Source organism: Aotus nancymaae, unplaced genomic scaffold (genome assembly GCF_030222135.1).
Source record: "Aotus nancymaae isolate 86718 unplaced genomic scaffold, 86718_ANA_hifiasm-v0.15.2.pri h1tg000033l, whole genome shotgun sequence".
NCBI lineage: Eukaryota > Metazoa > Chordata > Mammalia > Primates > Aotidae > Aotus > Aotus nancymaae.
This window is the reverse complement of record NW_026988447.1, coordinates 52,270,624-52,289,457: the sequence shown is the minus strand read 5'-3', so window position 1 is coordinate 52,289,457 and position 18,834 is coordinate 52,270,624. Positions and strand designations below refer to the sequence as shown.

The window sequence follows — 18,834 nt, the reverse complement described above, 5'->3', positions numbered from 1 at the left end:
TGTGCCATTGATTAATAATTAAACAGCTTGCATTTTGGAGTAAAGCTCCACAGACAACATCATCTAAGATGGGCATTTTGGTGTTTTTCCTATTTCCTCAAGCTTTTTTTAGAAAGATCTCTACCTTCTAGATTAGATTGTGCTTTGTATTTTGACCAAAAATTGTGGAAGCAATAAAATGTAGACAGTGTTTTAGCTATTTTGAATATAAGTTTTCCACGGATAAATGCAAATTTTTTGCTTTACTTGGGTGGTGTAAGCCTCTTACATCCTTCACATATGGTACTCTTAACTAAATCACTTCAATGTATAACTGGAAGAGACATTGTGTCCATAACACTTACTACAGGAATTTGAAATCCACAGGGTCAAGTGTCTTGACCAAATTTGTGTCTTCTGATATCTGGTTAAATACTCCATATATTTTAACTATTTGTCTGTCGGCCTATCTATCATCTATCTATCTACCTATCTATCTATCCAATCTATCATCTCATTTATCAGACTGTCTTAACTTCACAAGTAACATGAATATATTCTGATTTTAAGCAATCAAAACAATGTGAAAGTATATGGAGAACAAACCTAATTCTCTCTTCCCAACTTTCAGCTACAATGGCCTTTCTCAGAAGTATTTTTTTGTTAATTTTTTACCGTTAAATTCTCTTTATATTGTATTATCATGCTTTATAAACAATTGCATCTTTATTGTTCCTTAATGGAGTTTTCCAGTTATATATTTCTAAAATCCTGAAAAGCATGAGTGAATTTATTGGCAGTATTTTATTCCTGCTTAATACATGGTTTGCGTAGATGTCAGACGTTGCTTTCTTCATTTTATAAGGCGGAAACTGAGAGTTTAGGTAATACCCGTGGACCAAAAGTGATTTGACTTACACCCCAAACATTGATTAATTACATAATCATTCTTGAAAGATGAAAATTAGAATCTATATTGTATCTTAAGTTTTTCAAATCAAATTTGGTGCAATTACTGATAACTGTTTTCAGATACTATTCTTTAGTATTTATTTCCTTTCTTAATTGAGAAAATATGCAAAGCCCAATAATTGACTAAACATGGTAAATATAAATTTGTATGCATGTACAATACAGTTAACTATAGCTATTAATACCTATCCAAGTGTAATCATTGGAATCCTCTGGTTATTTCTACTCCTTATTTCTACTCTTAAAGCTGAAGGAGAAGTTTTTAAGACTTTAAAATGGCCAATGATCCCTTCTGACATTGCCTGAGGTAGGCAGCATAGTGAAATGGATAGGAATGCAAATTCTGAAGCTAAGTGGTCAAATCTCAGAGGTCACATCTCAGCTCTTCTGCTTTCTACTCATGTAACTGTGTCTCAGAGTTCTCATCTGTGATAAGGGGATCATAATAACAGTGCCTTCAGCAAGTGGTTGTTATGAGATTAATCCATGTTCGGCATTTAGAATAATGCATGGCAGTTTTAAGAACTCAATGACTGTTAGCGTCATTGTTGCCAAATTCAGCACTAGTGCAGCCATGCAAGACCAGCCATTCTGTATGCCCACTGCTGCCTTTTCTTGGCACAGTGAAGAATATAACAAAGTTTGTGTGACTGGCTTGTTTCACAACCTCCTTAGAATGCTGTCAATTTGAGTATATGAAATTACATTTGCCGAAACACAGATGCCTATAGAGTTTTAAGTAATTTAATAGTTAAAACACTTATGGTATAGACATTGATTTCCTACTGACACTTGAAGCTTCAGGCTAATGGAAAAAAGAATGAGGATTCTCATCTTAGATAGTCTGGTTGGTGAAAACAGAAGTCCAACTAATAAAATGTCTTTTAACCAAATATTATTTTTGAAAATCACTTTCAGAAGGTATTTCTCAATCTGGAAAATTCTAAATGGAACATCACAAACCTAAAATGTATTGTATTTACAGTTGCTTGTGGCACAGTAGTAAAATGATTTTTGAAGTGTCTATAATATAATATATCCTAGCTAGAACAAGGTATCAGTGAGGCTAACGTCACAAGTTTAAAAATGTGAAGAACCAACTTCAAACTGCTGTTTAAAAGATATCCAATGTTCTTGATTACATGGGCTAGATTTCTATAAATGTAAAGTTCCATGCAACACCTGCTATTTGGGCAAATACTGTGTGGGCAAAATAAGTCTATGTGGGCAATTACTATGTGGGCAGCTGTCTCAAATATAAGTCTTGAGAGGGCTAATTGGTCATACTTTTATGGGTCAGTGTAGTGTTCACTATAATATAAATCTTTGATTCAATATTTTAATATTCAAATGATTCATTATACATGTAAATAATTTACATTGATTTAATATAAATTTTAATCTGCAAATATGCCCTCTAGAATCAGCCTGATATTCCTAGTTGGCTAGTTTTTAAATGTTTTCATTAATTCCAGATTAAATAGATCAATAGATTAAACTGTAATAATTATTGAAAATCATCCAACTAGGAATATCAGGTTCCTTGCAGAAGAAATATTCCAAAAACAACTGCAAACATCAGTATTCTCATTAAAGCCAGTAACAAGAAAAGGATTTTTGTTTGATACTCTTTGACATTGCAATCAATCCCTAGCCAATGCAATGAAAAGAGAAAAAGAACTATGAATATAAATGGAAAATGAAAACACAAAAATGTGGTGGTATACAGAAGTAATGATTATGTAAATAGACAATCTGGAAAAATCTACAAACCAATTATTAAAATATTTTTTACATTCACTAGTTTATTAAGACCCCGCTGCTTATAAAATTCAGTACCATGCATCACAGAGTTGTTCTGTCATGGTATTTGACTAAGATTTTCTTCAGCCTAAAGCTTAATGTAAGTTAATCTTAAAAAAAAATTATTACTAAGAGTAATAAGCAGTAAGCTTTACATATGAGCATGGTAGGTTAGGACTTTAAATATCCTATGTAAAATTAGACTCGTGAGGCACAGGTTGAAGCGTCAGAGTGTGCTTGCATGACCAACTTCAACTATATTTTTTGTTCTTTTCAAATCATTGGGAAATTTTTGTTTAATAATTTTGAAAGGCCATGAAATCATATTACTGTGAAAATACATATCATTTCACTTAAAAAAAGTGGCCCTTTGTGGATCTGCAGGAATCAAAACACATGTGAACCAACAATGTCATCAAAAGACATTCATTAACTATTTGATTGTACAGAAGACTCCCCTGTATGTTGTCTGAACATAACTAGGTACAATCTTTTAAATCATACCCCTTAAGTATGTTATGTCTCAATAAAATGTTAACTTGAAGACATGAATAGTAGAAACATACATAATATAATAAAACCTTCACATTGAAATAGAAAATAACAAAGATATATCTTGTCAGCGGAGAGCAACATAAAGACATCACTAAGTGAGGTAACTGCAGGAGCAGGGCAAATCCCACTCTAGTTCTGGATAGGAGAGGAAAGGCAATAAAATATTTTTCATTAATCCAGGAATACTACTTGCAGAGATGTGACTTCATGCAAGGGTCTGTATTCCAGTGGTTAAGAACCTCTACTCTATCACTATTCGTGTGACCTTGGGCTTATTACTTAACCTTTCAGTGACTCCATTCTCCATTTGCAAAGAAGCGATAATAGTATTTACTACATAGGGTTGATATAGAGATTAGAAAGGTTAGTATGCTTATAGTGCTTAGAACTGTCCCTGGCATGTAATAAGTGCAGTATAATGTTAGCCACTCTTCCAATTATTAGATGTATTTGTATTATCTATTTAAGTTATTGAAGAAATAAATTCATTGGAGTTGAGAACAATATTGCTCGAAATGGTTAATTGTCCATTAAGACTGAGAGATTATTATTTTCTGGAGTGGGGAGTGGAGAAAAGATTGTACAGAAGTTTCATCTTTAGTATTTTCAATGGGCTTTCTATTTGCTGGCAATAACCAGACATGATATAATATCATGTTTTTAAAACATAGTGTTTGATGTTAGATGTGTTTTTAAAAACCTTGGGGCAGCATTTTATTTTCTCAAAGACAGTTAAGTAGAAATAAAGCTATTTGGTAGTCATTCATTTAAAAAATTTTGGGAGGTATAATGTGTGAGAGAAGTAAAGAGTTATAGCTCATTCTGAGTAGTTTAATCTAGAAAGTCATTTTTTACCCTTATTTAATCAACCTCAAAATGATAGAACAATAACCAGTTAAGTTAATACTGTAGCTTAGTGCAAAATAATTTCAGGTTTATGGATTTTGCTCTGTTGGGGGAAAATAAAAGTACCCTACAGTGATTGTTATTGACTTAATTTTCTCAATGTCATAGGCCTATATAAAGTAGCCAGCCTTTTTACTTTTGATTCTTTTCTCTTGCTTCTAAGTTACTAGGTCATGTATTAAATTGCGCAATATACCTATTTTAATGCACTGGCTACATGCCGAGCGAATTATACTACATACTGAAGATCTGAATCTATAATCTATGTTGTTAGACAATTTGAAAGTCTAGAGAAGTTTCTTTAAGGAAATGTACCAGGGAATTAATTTCTATCCAATTTCAATATTCAAATATTTATTAACTTCACACTGAAGTTTCATTTCTGACATTTAGACATTTTTATTACTTTTATAACAAATTGGGTACAACTGTAAAATTTAATTTTTATTATTTAAATCATTTATTACATATAAAAAATAAAGGCATTTATATATATTGTTTTAAAATTGTGTGTGATATAGTGAGAAGCACTTAATCTAACATAAACTTAACATTTCTATTGAGAATTTAAGTAAAAGTTAGCCTTATATATACAATATAACAATGAAAACACCGTACTGCTATAATCTCATTTTGTGTTTTCCCCTCACACAGAAAAAAAGGATTTTAAAATCTCATCACTTACAAGAACAAATTGACTTTCTTACTGAAAATGATCCACCTGTTTTGTTGTAGTTTAACCTCATTCTTGATAACCTATTTTAAATTTTCCCCTCAGATGAGTCTCAGGGGCACTAAATAATATATTTTAGCCATAATAATAGTAAATTTGTTTTTCTTTTTCACTATTATTTCTGTGATATGATTTGTGGTACCCTTCAGATTTCCTGGAAAATGCTTCCTTATAAACTAATGGCAGTGGTACAAACTATATTTTGGTATATACCAAACTAGGATATGCCAACTAGGATGCCTTCAATCACAAATAAGAAAAACACTTCCTCTTTAGATAAACAACAAAAAGGGGATTTTCTTGGCTTTCATAGATAAAATTTTCAAATTTCAGATGAGCTCTAAGATTGCCTCCTGCCCCTCTGGCGGCTCATTCATAACCAAGGACTCAGAATCTTTTCTCCTCTCCACTATAATTTCTGCAGTGCCAGTTTATCTTTGTCTGGCTTTCCTTGTGGTCCTAGGATCAGAACCACACATTTTCTTGTTCAGAGTCAAAAGAAGGAAACGTGTCTGTCCTAGCTTTCCAAAAGAAAATTTGAGTTTGGTTGATTGGATCAGTTTAATTTTCTTTCCCAAACTTAAACCAGTATTACCAAGAGAATGTAATCTGCTGATTGGCTTAAGTCATTTGATAACCTGTCTGGACCTAGAAGATAAGGAGAGAAGTTCAGCTTTATTGTAATTATGTGAACTTTACTGGAATTATGTGGGGGTGCATAGGTACTCTAATGAAAAACCAGGATCCTTCCAAGAAAGAAGGAGGATTCTGGGCAGGGACCTACAAATACCCACTTCTATAGCTTGGCTATTTCATCTTTAAAAAGTCATATGTTTTCTTTTTTAAAACATTTTTATTTGTTTTCTTTTTAAATTTGTTTGCTTTCTCTATGATTTTTATTTTTATTTTATTATACTTTAAGTTCTGAGATACATGTGCAGAGCGTGCAAGTTTGTTACAATCTGCACATTCTGCTTTCTCTATGATTTTTAAAATATTCATTTGCTTTCTCATTTTTTTGTTTAAAAATCCAAAGACATAAACAAGAGAGTTATTCAGTCACAGCTTAAAGAGCTTAAATAGTTTGGCAAGGCATTTACTCATTTTTGCAAAGTGAAACAGAGAGAAAAAAATTTTTTGGAGTTATGTGAGAGTAAATAAAACATCACTAGCCATATCAACTTTTCTGTAGAATGAGGTGATGGTAATTCAGCTGTTAAATTTAAATGTCGAATAAAGGAGAAAAGCACAAATCTAAGTCACCAATCATTGTAAAGAACTGAGGAAAATAAAGCTAAAAGTAAACTGTTAGTCAATCAACAGCTATTTATTGGGCATTTTCTATGTTCTCAGCACAATGCTGATTTCTATGGAGGATTCCAATCAAGTGTAAAAGAAGAGGCTGCTTTCAAGAAGTATATAGGCTACACACAAAGTCAGGATAAACACACAAGAAATAAAGGCAAACAACAGAAGATAGTATGTGATTTGGTACTAAATCGTATGGAACAGACTATGTACTAGAGAGGAAGACTTGGAATAGGCTAGATTTTGTTGGCGAAAAACTCACAGGGGACTGGAGCCAGGCATTGACTCGTAGATAAGGTCTGCAGACAGGAAAATGAAAGGGAGGACTTTGCAGATGGGAAGATTAGTAACAACAGTGTGAGGAGGTAGAATTGAGCATGGTGAGTGTAGAAATGGTGCCGAGACAAGTTGGTCTGGAGCAACATCACAATATGTATTTAAGGTTTGTTTTTATTATAACTTACTGAGTAAAATGGGGCAAGGATATAAAAGGTCTTGATCTTCAGTTATTGCCTATGAAAACTAATCTCCAGGGCTGGGTGCGATGGCTCACATCTGTAATCCCAGCACATTGGGAGGCCGAGGCAGGCGGATCACTTGAGGTCAGGAGTTTGAGACCATCCTAGCTAACATGGTGAAACCACGTCTCTACTAAAAATACAAAAATTAGCAGGTGTGGTAGTGCAGGCCTGAACTCACAGCTACTTGGGAGGCTGAGGCAGAAGAATTGCTTGAACTTAGGAGGCAGAAGTTGCAGTGAGCCAAGATCATGCCACTGCAGTCCTGTGTGGAGGACAGAGTGAGACTCCATCTCAAAGAAAAAAACAACAACAACAATAAAAAAACTGATCTCCAGTCACGACAGTGTAGGTAAGTAGTTTGTTGACAATAGATTTTAGGAAGATTACTTCAGGTTGATGCATAGGATGCACTGGAATGAGTAACTGGAAATATGTAAAATAGTTTAAATGCTTTCTTGGTAATTTATCCTTGAGAAGTTGAAAGCAGGGATCATGGTAGACCCAGAGGGAATATAGTATTTTCAATGGTCTTTCTGTTTGCTGGCAATAACCAGACATGATATAATAACATCTGTGGAATTTGCTGTTAAAACACATGGCAGAATAGTATAGTTGAAAGAACATGAGTTTTGGAATCACTTAAACATGGTTTCGAATCCCAACTCCATGTTTTAAGTAGTGTGAAACTTCAGGCATGCTTCTTAATCTCTGTGAACACAAATTTCCTTGAGTCATATAAAGATACAATATTTGTTTCACTGGACTGCTAGCATTAAATAACAAATATAAAGTGATTCTCTCTTCTTACTTCTCTCTTTTTACTAACACCACCCAAATTTCTTACCCACTGGAAATAAAAACTGGAAGAATTCCTACGCCTAACAAAATACTTGAACATTCTTCATCAAGCAGGTCATAGGAATTCCACAATGTCACAAGGCAGAGCTTCCCAGCTCATCCCTAGTGAATGGCTTAGATGAAAGCAGAAGAAGGTTAATCATCCAATTACTAGATAAAAGTACAAGTGTTCTCTGAAACAATTTTTTTTTTTTTGAAACAGGGTTTTGCTTTCTCGCTCAGGCTGGAATGCAGTAGTGCAGTCTCGGCTCACCGTAACTTCTGCTTCCCTGGTTTGAGCGATTATCCTGCCTCAGCCTCCTGAATCTGAGGCAATTTGATTCTGGTTGAAAAGGGCAGCCGGGGGAGTGAAAGGAGTACTGAGTTTGGATCCCTTTAGTGTTCAGATCTTGGTCTCAGCACTTGGTGTGTCCTTGGGTGAATAACTATGAGCTACAGTCTCATTCGTAAAAGGGGACTAACGGCATAGTTGTGGAGAGAAAACAGGATGACATAGTAAACACTTGATAAAACTTAACCTTCCTAGAAAGATTTAGAGCATTAGTCATTTTAATGTCATTGGATAGTTTAACTATAAACTAATCTTTTAATCATCCTTGCAGAGAGGAAGGTAGTTAAAATAACTGATAATGTCCTAACCCTGGCTAAGAATTATCAACTTCAGGTTATCTGAGAAAATGTATATGATACTTTAATTAATAGGATGCCTTCTTAACTATTAATACTAAACAAGTATACAAGCATATCTTTTTCCTTTTTCCTTAAATGCTCCCCCAGAGTACACAAAGTAGTCTTTATTTTTGTGACTACAATTAGTACCCATTGGTTTTTTACATCCTTTGCAGCTGTACATTCATAATATATTTAGGGAAATAATTAGAATCATCATGACCTTAAAGCTTGGTGACAATTTGGGGATGTTTTCCAACTTATCTCTGATAATGCTAATTCCAAGGAAGAAGAAGATGCACAGTATCTGGAATGGCAACTAGAGTAGTGTTTTCCAACCAGGCATCCATCATCCATGAAATTACCTAAGGTCTATCTTTAGCTGAGTGGTAATATAATGAGTTGTAGTTATCTATATTATGTTTTGGCTAAGAGATCTTTGAAGTTTTTTTTAAATTTTAAGACCTGTAAGATTTATTTTCAAGATGCATTCTTGTATTGGCTTTTACCCATGCTAGTAATTTCTCTTACTGTTATTTCACCATTCACTAGACTCAAGTTTAAAGGACAAAATCCCCTAAGTGAAATATGTATCTGCAGCAAAGACACTCATACTTCCCCTACAAACACCACATCTTTTGAGAGACAATGGAGCAAGAAGAGAAAAGAACAATAAAGAATATTCTACTTTCTCTATATCTGCCATCTTGATTTCATTTAGACCTCCTAATTTTCTCTCTGATCTGTGTGCATGGGCCAGAATATACCTTCTTCATGGAATTAGTTGCTCAGTCTTTAGTGCTCTGATAGCATTTTATTCATGTTTCTCTTTTGGAAATTATAGTATGTCTGGAGCCTTAAATGACTATATATAGATGTATTCTGTGAATTGTCATATTTTTTACTCTTGAGAACAGGAACAATATTGTATTCATGTGTGTCACTTTCAGAACACCTAGCCCAGTGCCTAGGAATAATTTTTAGAACAAATCTGGTGCTATAAAGACTGTTCAAAATGAATAGTAATGCTGACCCTTAATATTAAGGTAAAAGTAATTTTGTACAATCACCCTTTTTAAGTCAACCAAGTAATGAATCTTCACTTGAGTAAAGTAAGAATAAAGTTATGTGTGCTGGCAAAATTAAGGCTGAAAAGTTAAGATTCTTTAAAATTAGTAATAATGACAATTCTTAGAGTTGAAATTCTTGTCCAAAACATTGATGTTAAACCATTCATTACTTTGTACATTGACAGTAGTTTTGTCTGTATAATTTCTTTGGAATGACATACAAATAACAATAAGTGAACTTGTTTTAAAGATTTTCCAAAAGCTTCATAAATCTACATCTGATATGTAAAAATATAAATTTAGCTCATGCACATTCAGTTTGTCAAGATAATCCAGTTCCCACAAGGAATTTTCACCAAAGGCTAAAAGCTGATTACTGGTTTATAGTTACATTACTAAAGTAAATAGGTATATATTTATGTAAAAAGTGTTTGAATTCCCTAAAATACAGCATGATTTCTATATTTGAAAAAAAAGCATGCTTATAGCTGTTTAATAAATCTGAGAACTATTATCAATGACTGATAAATAATACAGACTGCACTGCTGATCTTTCTAATCATGAAGTGGAAAATAAATAAATGAATAGTAAATTACACTTAAAAATACTAAAATCGTATTAATACTTGTAATTCTCACTTCTTGGGATTTTAACAAAAACTTGCTTTCCACTCTTCTGGACTATAGTCTAGCTTCCGTTTTCCAATGTATCCTCCCCATTCCTGGCCAAGTAATATCTTTAAAGAGCCAATGTGTCTGTGTCAAACCCCTGTACAAAAACCAATTCCTCCCAAGGCTTTCAGAATAAAATTCAGACTCCTCAGCAAGCAGGCAGGGACTGATTCCTGCCTACCTCAGCCACTTCTCCCCGCTAACAATGCATTATTTGTAAGTTTCCATATGCCCTCTTGAGTTGTTTCATCACATAGTGTTCCTTCTGCTTTAAATACCTTTTCTGCTTCAGCGTCTTCTAGCTGTCACTCCCAGTGACTTCCTTCAGATATCATTTCCTTATCCAGTTGAGTTCTGGGTCTTTCATCTGTGTTCTCTTTATATCCAACATATAAGTTTTTTTAAAAAACTAATTATATATGTGTTCACTAAACTGTAATACAGTAGTTTGCGAACTGTCCATCTCAGTCTCTGGGCTGTGAATTCTTAAAACAGGAACCTTGTCCTTTGTCTCTGAATCACTAAGGCCGAACACAATGCCTAGCAGTGAAAAGTCACCAAACATATTTTTGTTGAGTAAATATAAATAAATAACAAATAATTCATAGTTTATTTGTTTAATGTTCAAAATTATACAAAAAATGTATAATTTATACATTTCAAAATATTTAATAACCATTTGCTAGAGACACCTGTTCGTCATACCAGAACTACTGTAACAGCCAGTAATGCTGTTTCATTTCACCCACCCTGTATCAGCCTGGGCTATGGGTATCTTTGACGTTTTTATACCAAAAAGGAGAAAATACATATATTTTCATACCAACATGCAACCAGAGACTTTTTAGAAAAACATAGAGACATAAGGTGTTGGAAAGCACCTGGATGCATGTACACTGAAGCTAATACAGTTGTGTTCTTAAGCTATTTATATGTGATGATAAATGCTTTCCTATAAAGTTTACAGTGGTGTTAAAGTGCTGCCATGCCTTGTCCTAATTACCCAGCGGCATGTTTCACATTCCCCAGTGGGCTATTTTTTTGTTGTTAAATAGCAGTAAGTTAAGAGAGAATAATTTTCACAGTTTAAGGACCTGTAGTAAATATTTATTGCCTTACTTCCATGTTTTGTAACAGTAAACAATTCTCCCATCTCCCAGCCAAAGCTTCCTTCATCTTTTATATACACTACTGCAAAGGGTAGTGCAGGAGCTGATTGACAGCCTACTTCCATTCTTGTCTTCTAGCACCTCAAGCCAAGGCATCTGTTTTCACCAGAATGAACTTGCTAAAATGCAAATGTGATTATGGTACTCCCTACCAAAAACCATTCAACTTTTCTGGATCATCTGTAACAAACTTTTCAAGGCAACTTAAAATATCTGCTTGCTTGTTTTTTTTTTTTTTTTTCTAAAGCTCATTTTTGAGCTTTGCAAATGGAGACTCCAATTGAATAGGGACAGGGTGGTAGGGTGGTACTTAGGCACTCTTAAAGTTTTTACAGGAGATTCCATTGCACAGCCAGGCTGAAGAAAATTTATCCACAGGATGGAGTCCTAACACCATTACAGGGAAGAAGATTATTCAGAAACTGCCACCTGCCTGACACTTATTAGCCACAAGACTTTGGCTTAATTATGTAGGTATTTGAGCCTCACCTGCCTCAGTTTAAATGGGGATAATAGTACAAATGTTGCAGCACTATTGTAAGTATTATATATAGTATTAGGTTATTTAGCATCCAAACTGTACTATTTAATGTATCCAAATGCACTATTAATAATTACTGTCATCCAAAAGCACTATTAATAATTACTCCAAGATACTATGATAAACTTGGGCTGTCCCAGAAAAACCAGGGCACTATAATTTGAGGAGATGTATTCAATGCATTTTGTGTAGTGGATATAACAGAAGCTCAATAAGTCACTTTCATTTTTATCATTCTTCACATTTGCTCCTCTACTCTGCTGGAAGCTGTAGCACACCAAGGTCATGGCACAAGGCACACAAATGATGTTTGTGCCATGCTCTAACCAAGATCCTGAGTGTTTGTCTATCACTACCTTTCTTTACATATACTTGATGCTTTCTCCCTTGATTTGTTTTGTTTTGTTTTATTTTTTATTTCTATAGATTTTTAGGGAACAGGTGGTGTTTGGTTACAAGAACAAGTTTTTAGTGGAGATTTCTGAGATTTTGGTACACCCATCACTCAGGCAGTATACACTGCCCAATTTGTAGTCTTTATCCCTCAGCCCCCTTCCACACTTTCCCCCAAGTCCCCAAAGTCCATTGTATCATTCTATACCTTTACATCCTCATAGCTTAGCTCCCACTTATGAGTGAGAACATACGATGTTTAGTTTTCCATTCCTGGGTTTCTTCACTTAGAATAATGGTCTCCAATTCCATCCAGGTTGACACGAATGCCATTATTTTGTTCCTTTTTTCTGGCTGGATATTGGTCCATGGTGTGGGTGTGTGGGTGTGTGTGTATCACAATTTTTTTATCTACTTGTTGATTGATGGGCATTTGGGGTGGCTCCATATGTTTGCAATTGCAAATTATGCTGCTGTAAACATGTGTGTGCAAGTATCTTTTTCGCATAATGACTTCTTTTCCTCTGGGTAGATACCCAGCAGTCTCCCTTGATATTTTGTATAAGCCTTGATATTCCGTTCCGTTTTTTCCTCTACTGCTTTAGCTTATCTCTTTGTAGGTCCCAGGCAAGGAATGCAAGAGAGGCCCCCTTGCAATACATTTTTTAAAATTAAAGGCTACATATCAAGCTAAAATACTGTTAAGTATCTCCTACTTTGACAGATAAATCATGACAGGTCCAAAGTTAGACTTCCTGGAATCCTTGGAGTTGCACACGGGACTTTGATGAGGGCAATGCCAATCCTGGGAGCCTACAAACAACCCCTCTTCTACCCCTATCCCTGATGATCTGCATGACAGGAGCATCACGTGTAAGGGTGTGGACACCTCAACCTGTACATATTCAAGCTCTGTTCATCTCCCACTTTTACCTTCCTTAGCAAACGACTTGAAGGGTGTGTATCATATACCTGTTACTACTGTAACAAATTACTATAACACCAATGGCTTGAAACAACACAAATTTATTCCTTTTTAGTTTTGGAAATTAGTCTTACAGGACTAAAACCAAGATGTTGGCATTGCTGTTTCCTTCTGGAGGCTCTAGGTAAGAATCCCTTTCTTTGCCTTTCCCAGCTTCTAAAGCTGCATTCTTGGATCATTGGCCCCTTCCTCCATCTCCAAAGCCAGCAGCATAGCATCTACTCTCCTCTTTGACTTCTGTCTTGCTGTTGTAAAGACCCCAGTGATTACATAGAGCCTGTTTGGATAATCCAGAATAATCCCCTCATCTCAATTTTTAAAAACATAATCACATCTACAGAGTTACCTTTTGCCAAATTAGGTAGCATTTACAGGTTTCATTTATTAGGATGTGGATATATGTGGGGGCTGTCATTCTGCCTCCCAAAGGGTGTGCATACCAATGAACACTTGAGAGGATGAACCCAAGGAAGAAGTGTGAGTGAGCACTGGAGCTACACTTGGAAACACTTAGGCAGGGATTCTGGTAATTGACGAGCTGTGGGGTCATGTGAGCATGTCCTCTTGGCCCTCGGATTCTTTGCCCTGCTTAGCCAGAGGAGGTCCCTCTAAAGCTCAGGACCCAGGGCAGGGTCCTTTCTTAGGGAGGGACCTCAGTACATCTCCTTTCTCCTGCTGATCTGGCAACCTCTGCCTGTTACCCGTTCTCTTGATCTACCTACAAGACTCTGTCAGAGGAAAGCATGTTAGCAAATTGTTTTACTCTATTAAAAGTTCTTTTTCTCTTATTTTCATTCCTGCCTTTTGCTTGTCATGAAAGAGCCCCATTCTACACCCACTCATTGTTTTTAGCCATCCTCACTGGCTTTCCCTTCCTTTGAATCTTCAATTCTATCCTTCCGCCACCTCTTCAGTGTTCTTAAAATACACAAGATTTCACCTGCTTGCTGTGTTTTTATTTTTTTTTTTTTTTCAAAAATATGCTATCCAGCTAGCAAGTTATTTCTGAATCCTACAACATTGTTAATTCATTCCTCTTATATTTCTTTTTCAGTTCTAAATTTTCCTTCAGCATTTGAAGCCTGAAGATTTTCTTCTATAATCTAATTTAAAATCACTTTACTTGGTCTACTTGTATACTCTGTCTTTATATTTTGTTAAATGTTGGCCGTTTAAAATAATGTTTCCATACTTATATAATGTATATAGAAGAATTTTTATTTCGAAAAAAGTGTCTTTAAAGATGTTTTCTCCTCTTTTAAGTTTTAAAAAATCTCTGAACTTTGATCTATGTTTTTACATATTCTCATTAATGCATGGAAAGTTTAAGGAATCATCTGTGATTAAGGTCTTACATGGTTTTGAGAGCTATGAATTACTTCACAAGAAAGTTTTGTAGGTTTTTTTCCTTAATGGGATATTATATATTCCTAAGGCTCTGATTAAAAGAAAGTTTGTCCATTTAAATTTGATTTTAAACTTATATAATTTCAGTGATTTTAAAAATCGATGAGTCTAGTAATGTTACATTGCAGTAGTGTGTGCTCCGTTAGGGTGCACGTGTCTGTCTTATTTATCACTGCAGCTCAGCTATAGCCTAGCTCAGTGTTTGTATTTTAGTAAATACCTGAGTAAATGAATGTGAGAATTAATGATAGAATTTCAAAATGGCTTTAAAAAATGATATAAAGATATAAACCATGCTGCCTTAATCACAACACTGAAATACAGACTTTTAAATTTTCAATCAAATTTGTAGTCTCTCCTAGACTATTCTGCTATGAGTAATAAATTATTTCACTAAGGCTGCTAACTAAACTGTGTATATTCAAGATAACCATGGTCTGTTTAAATAGTTTATGAATGATAAATACATCTCTATAAAATAAATATTATTTTATAGAGATGCTATATATAGTGATAATTCCATATGTTATAGAATTATATAGATACTGAGATACCAAATATGCTAAAGACACTAAGAAATCTTTACACAGTGTTAGCTGATGAGAAATGTGACTCTTTGGTACTGAAATGAAGACAGGAAATGGGGAAATATTACTTCCTTAGCCCTTTTTCCTCATTGCTTTAGGAATTGTGTATGGGACTTGGTTCACTGCAATTTTCTCTAGCTTTATAATGGTAAATATGTGTATAATTTTTTCAGTATGTAAATATTTTATATGGCTTCACTATGTTGAAGGTTTACTTCTGAGTATTCTCTATTTTACAAATGATTGAAGATGTCTTATTTTATTGCTTGTCCTCAGAATGGCTTTACTCCTTTATACATGGCTGCCCAAGAGAATCACATTGATGTTGTAAAATATTTGCTGGAAAATGGAGCTAATCAGAGTACTGCCACAGAGGTAAGACTGTCAGCCCTAACATCGTGAATTCTTTGGTCTTAATATCCATGTTCTTTATATCAGGCTGCAAATAATCTCCATTGCTTTGTCTAAAATATGCTAGGAATGCTCATGTTACTATTATAATCTCAACAGTGGCTGTGAACAAATGACTCAGGCTTGTGCACAGAGTTCCATCAGTTTATGCCTTCATTTTGGATTCATTTCTATTTATTGTTACATAAAATCAGGCTTCCATCAATTTCCATCCTCTGGTTTTTTGGGAGATTTGTACCATTCTAAAGTTTGATTGCAGTAAATTTGACTCATCTCTTTTCACCAATATTTTATCTTTCTTAGGATCCAATATAATTTCTTAAAGGAACAATATTTTACCATCAGAGATAATTCATAAGTATCTATGTTAAAACAGTTTTATGAAGAATGTCACAGGAAAAACCACTGTACCTTATTGAAGCACAAATTATGACACACGGTTGTGTGACTGATTATGACAACAACTGAACAGAATGTCCAAAATCAGTCTAGTTTAAAAAAGTTTCAGGAAATCTAGACATAAGAAGTGGGAGTGGGCAGGGACCCTTAGAACATCAGTTTTCTTTCCTAAGCATGCCCACCTAATAAGTAGAAACTGCTTTGTATTTTCCTTCTCATTTTTGCCTAGGCAGATTAAGGAGCAAGTTCAATGACTATCTAGGGCAGTGTTTTCAAGTGGTGCTCCAGAAGCCCTCGTGCTTGGGGTCACTGGAAGGTTGGGAGTGGGCGACATGGAAGAGGAGAAGAAGAGAGCTCCTTGGAGACATGCCTCTCCTCACCTCTTTCAACCAGAGGATACCGGCGTGGTTTTTTCTATTTCATATTTTGTGTCCCTACTGATAAAATTTCAAAACTCCTGGCCTGAAGTGAAAGATGACTGGTGGGTGCTTGATACCCAGAAACTATCTTAAGATAATTTGTAATGTCTAATATGGCTTTCTTTCTGGGCAATTAAGTCTTTAGTACATGAAATCCCTTATATGCTGTGTTGGAAGGAGAGGTCATTAAAATTTAATAAATGCCTTTTCAGTCCCTTTGGGAGAAAACTTTTTATGGAGCCAATTGCAACAACTTTCTGACAGCTTATTCTCATTAGTTTTTTTTAAAAAACAGTTTTTTAAAAAAAATCCAAGAAATCACTATTAATGAGACCATGTTTCCTACTTATGACTGGAAAACACAACTACCTGGTGTGAAATGTTTGTGAGTTCTTTATTCAATACACGCAGATCTTATACTCTTGCCACTTGGATATGGTGTGAATTTTATGATTTGGGACATTTTTTCCCCCTCAGACACTAGTTCTATCCGTGAGTAACATGTGAATATCTTCAGGCAGAGCTCAGGTAACAATATGAGACTGCATCTTTGCATCAGGGCCTCTGAAAAATATATCAAAATAAGGAAATCTATATTTGTTTTATTTGGTTTTGATTTCTTTGAAAGCAGAATCATTTACCAGATGAAACCTTTCACTCTAGAGTGCTTTTATTTACCAAATAGACTTACTGTTTCTAGTGTAGGATTTAGGAAAACTTGGCTCGCTGGCATTCCCAGCTGTCTCATGGCTCCTGGCTCCTTTGGTGTAGACCACTCACTGTAGCATTTCCCATTTGGTTCCAAAAATACCCTTTTATGTACATTGCATTGGTAGAGACCACATTGCACTCTATTCCCCGAAAGTTAAAATCTTCTCTGATTCCACAAAGAATGTGTCTTTTGCAAATAAATCATGTGAGGCTTTGAATTTTAGCTTAGACACATTATGTACCTATTATTTGTTTCATTTTAGAAAATTGTTTAGATAACTAAAGTTACTTTTCTCTGATTGAATCTGTAAACTTGATTGAACTCTCATTGCTTGCACTACGTGGTTATAAAAAAACACACATACGGACGAATCTTTACATATTCCTTTTTAGTGTATCATTCTGTAAAAAAAATAATAATGTTTTTACAGGGCTGTATGGTTGATTGCCATTTGATATCCTGTGTTATATTGCTAAATACCTTCTACGGTCTTATGTGCACATGTGTGACTATGCCTGAAGAAGGCATTTTCCCTGAACTGGTTGGTAGCTAATTTGCAAAAGTTAATGACTAATCAAGACATTATGATCACTTTAAAACCAAGTGATTGTGAGATTATTCAATGTGGCAATGAAATTCATGATTGAGAAGAAATAATTAAAGTTTAAAAATTTTCCATAACTGTAGCACTTAGCATTGGTAAATAAAATATGAAAAATGAAGCTACTGAACTTTAATATGGATTTCCTTTTAGTTGTGATAATTGAACAAATCATTCCAAATGTTTAGCCTTATCCCATGAAGTACAGATTAAAATAAAATCTACATGGTGAAGATCCAAGGTTAAATTCTCAGAAGGGAGTTCTCAGTCTCTCCAGTACCATTTTTATATGGTATTTCTCTACTCTCTTCCTTCTTCCTAAATGCTACCAAGATTAAAGGCCTAAAACTTTTTAATGACATTCTGTTCTGTGAGCAAATACCTCATCTCTAAGAAAAAAATTAATTTCACCTTCTTTTAATGTAAACTACCACAGTGCTGCAGGAGGTAATACATTTAAATACGTATGTGATAATGAGTCTGTGCTTTTCTCATTCACAGAGCATTTAATTTGTGCCAAAGAAAGTTCTAAATTCAGGCTACTATTTTTCATCTTAAGATACTACATGCTTTACTCTTCCATTCTGTTAAGTAATGTGTTCTATTTAAAATTCAGTTATTATTAAAAAATATTATTACTGGTGCTGCATACATGATACAATACACAAGGAAAATTATTTTTTCCTCAATAGTCTACACTTACTTAAAAAAAATTATTATTGGAAAAAAATTAAGTAGTTTAATTATAGTAAATTACCATCATCTCTAGAATGCAGTCCTGGGTTCAAGCGATTCTTCTGCCTCAGCTTCCCAAGTAGCTGGGATTACAGGCACAAGCTACCATGTCTAGCTTTTTTTTTTTTTTGGTATTTTTAGGGGAGATGGATTTTCACCATGTTGTCTAGGCTCGTCTCAAACTCCTGACCTCAGGTGATCCACCCACCTTGCCCTCCCAAAGTGCTGGGATTACAGATGTGAACCACTGCACCCAGCCTAGAATGCAAGTCTTTAAATTTACCGTACCATTGCCCTCATTTTTTTCTCTATGTGAATGGAAACTTCTAACTTTCAGACTTGTTTTCCAACTTTTGTGGATTAAGGGTGGTTTTTTTCTTTCACATAAATAGAGCCAAAAATATATATATATTTTTATGTACTTGTCAC

General features: G+C 34.6%; 1 protein-coding gene across 50 annotated transcripts in view; it reads left to right on the top strand.

Annotated features, from left to right (window-relative positions):
- The window catches only part of ANK2 (ankyrin 2), a 678,679-nt gene that overhangs the window by 512,020 nt on the left and 147,825 nt on the right, over positions 1-18,834 (top strand). For all 50 annotated transcript variants that reach the window (XM_064383969.1, XM_064383979.1, XM_064383978.1 and 47 more), the window contains one exon: positions 15,405-15,503. In XM_064383969.1, coding sequence (XP_064240039.1) covers positions 15,405-15,503 — 99 coding nt within the window. The remainder of the gene's footprint in view (positions 1-15,404; positions 15,504-18,834) is intronic.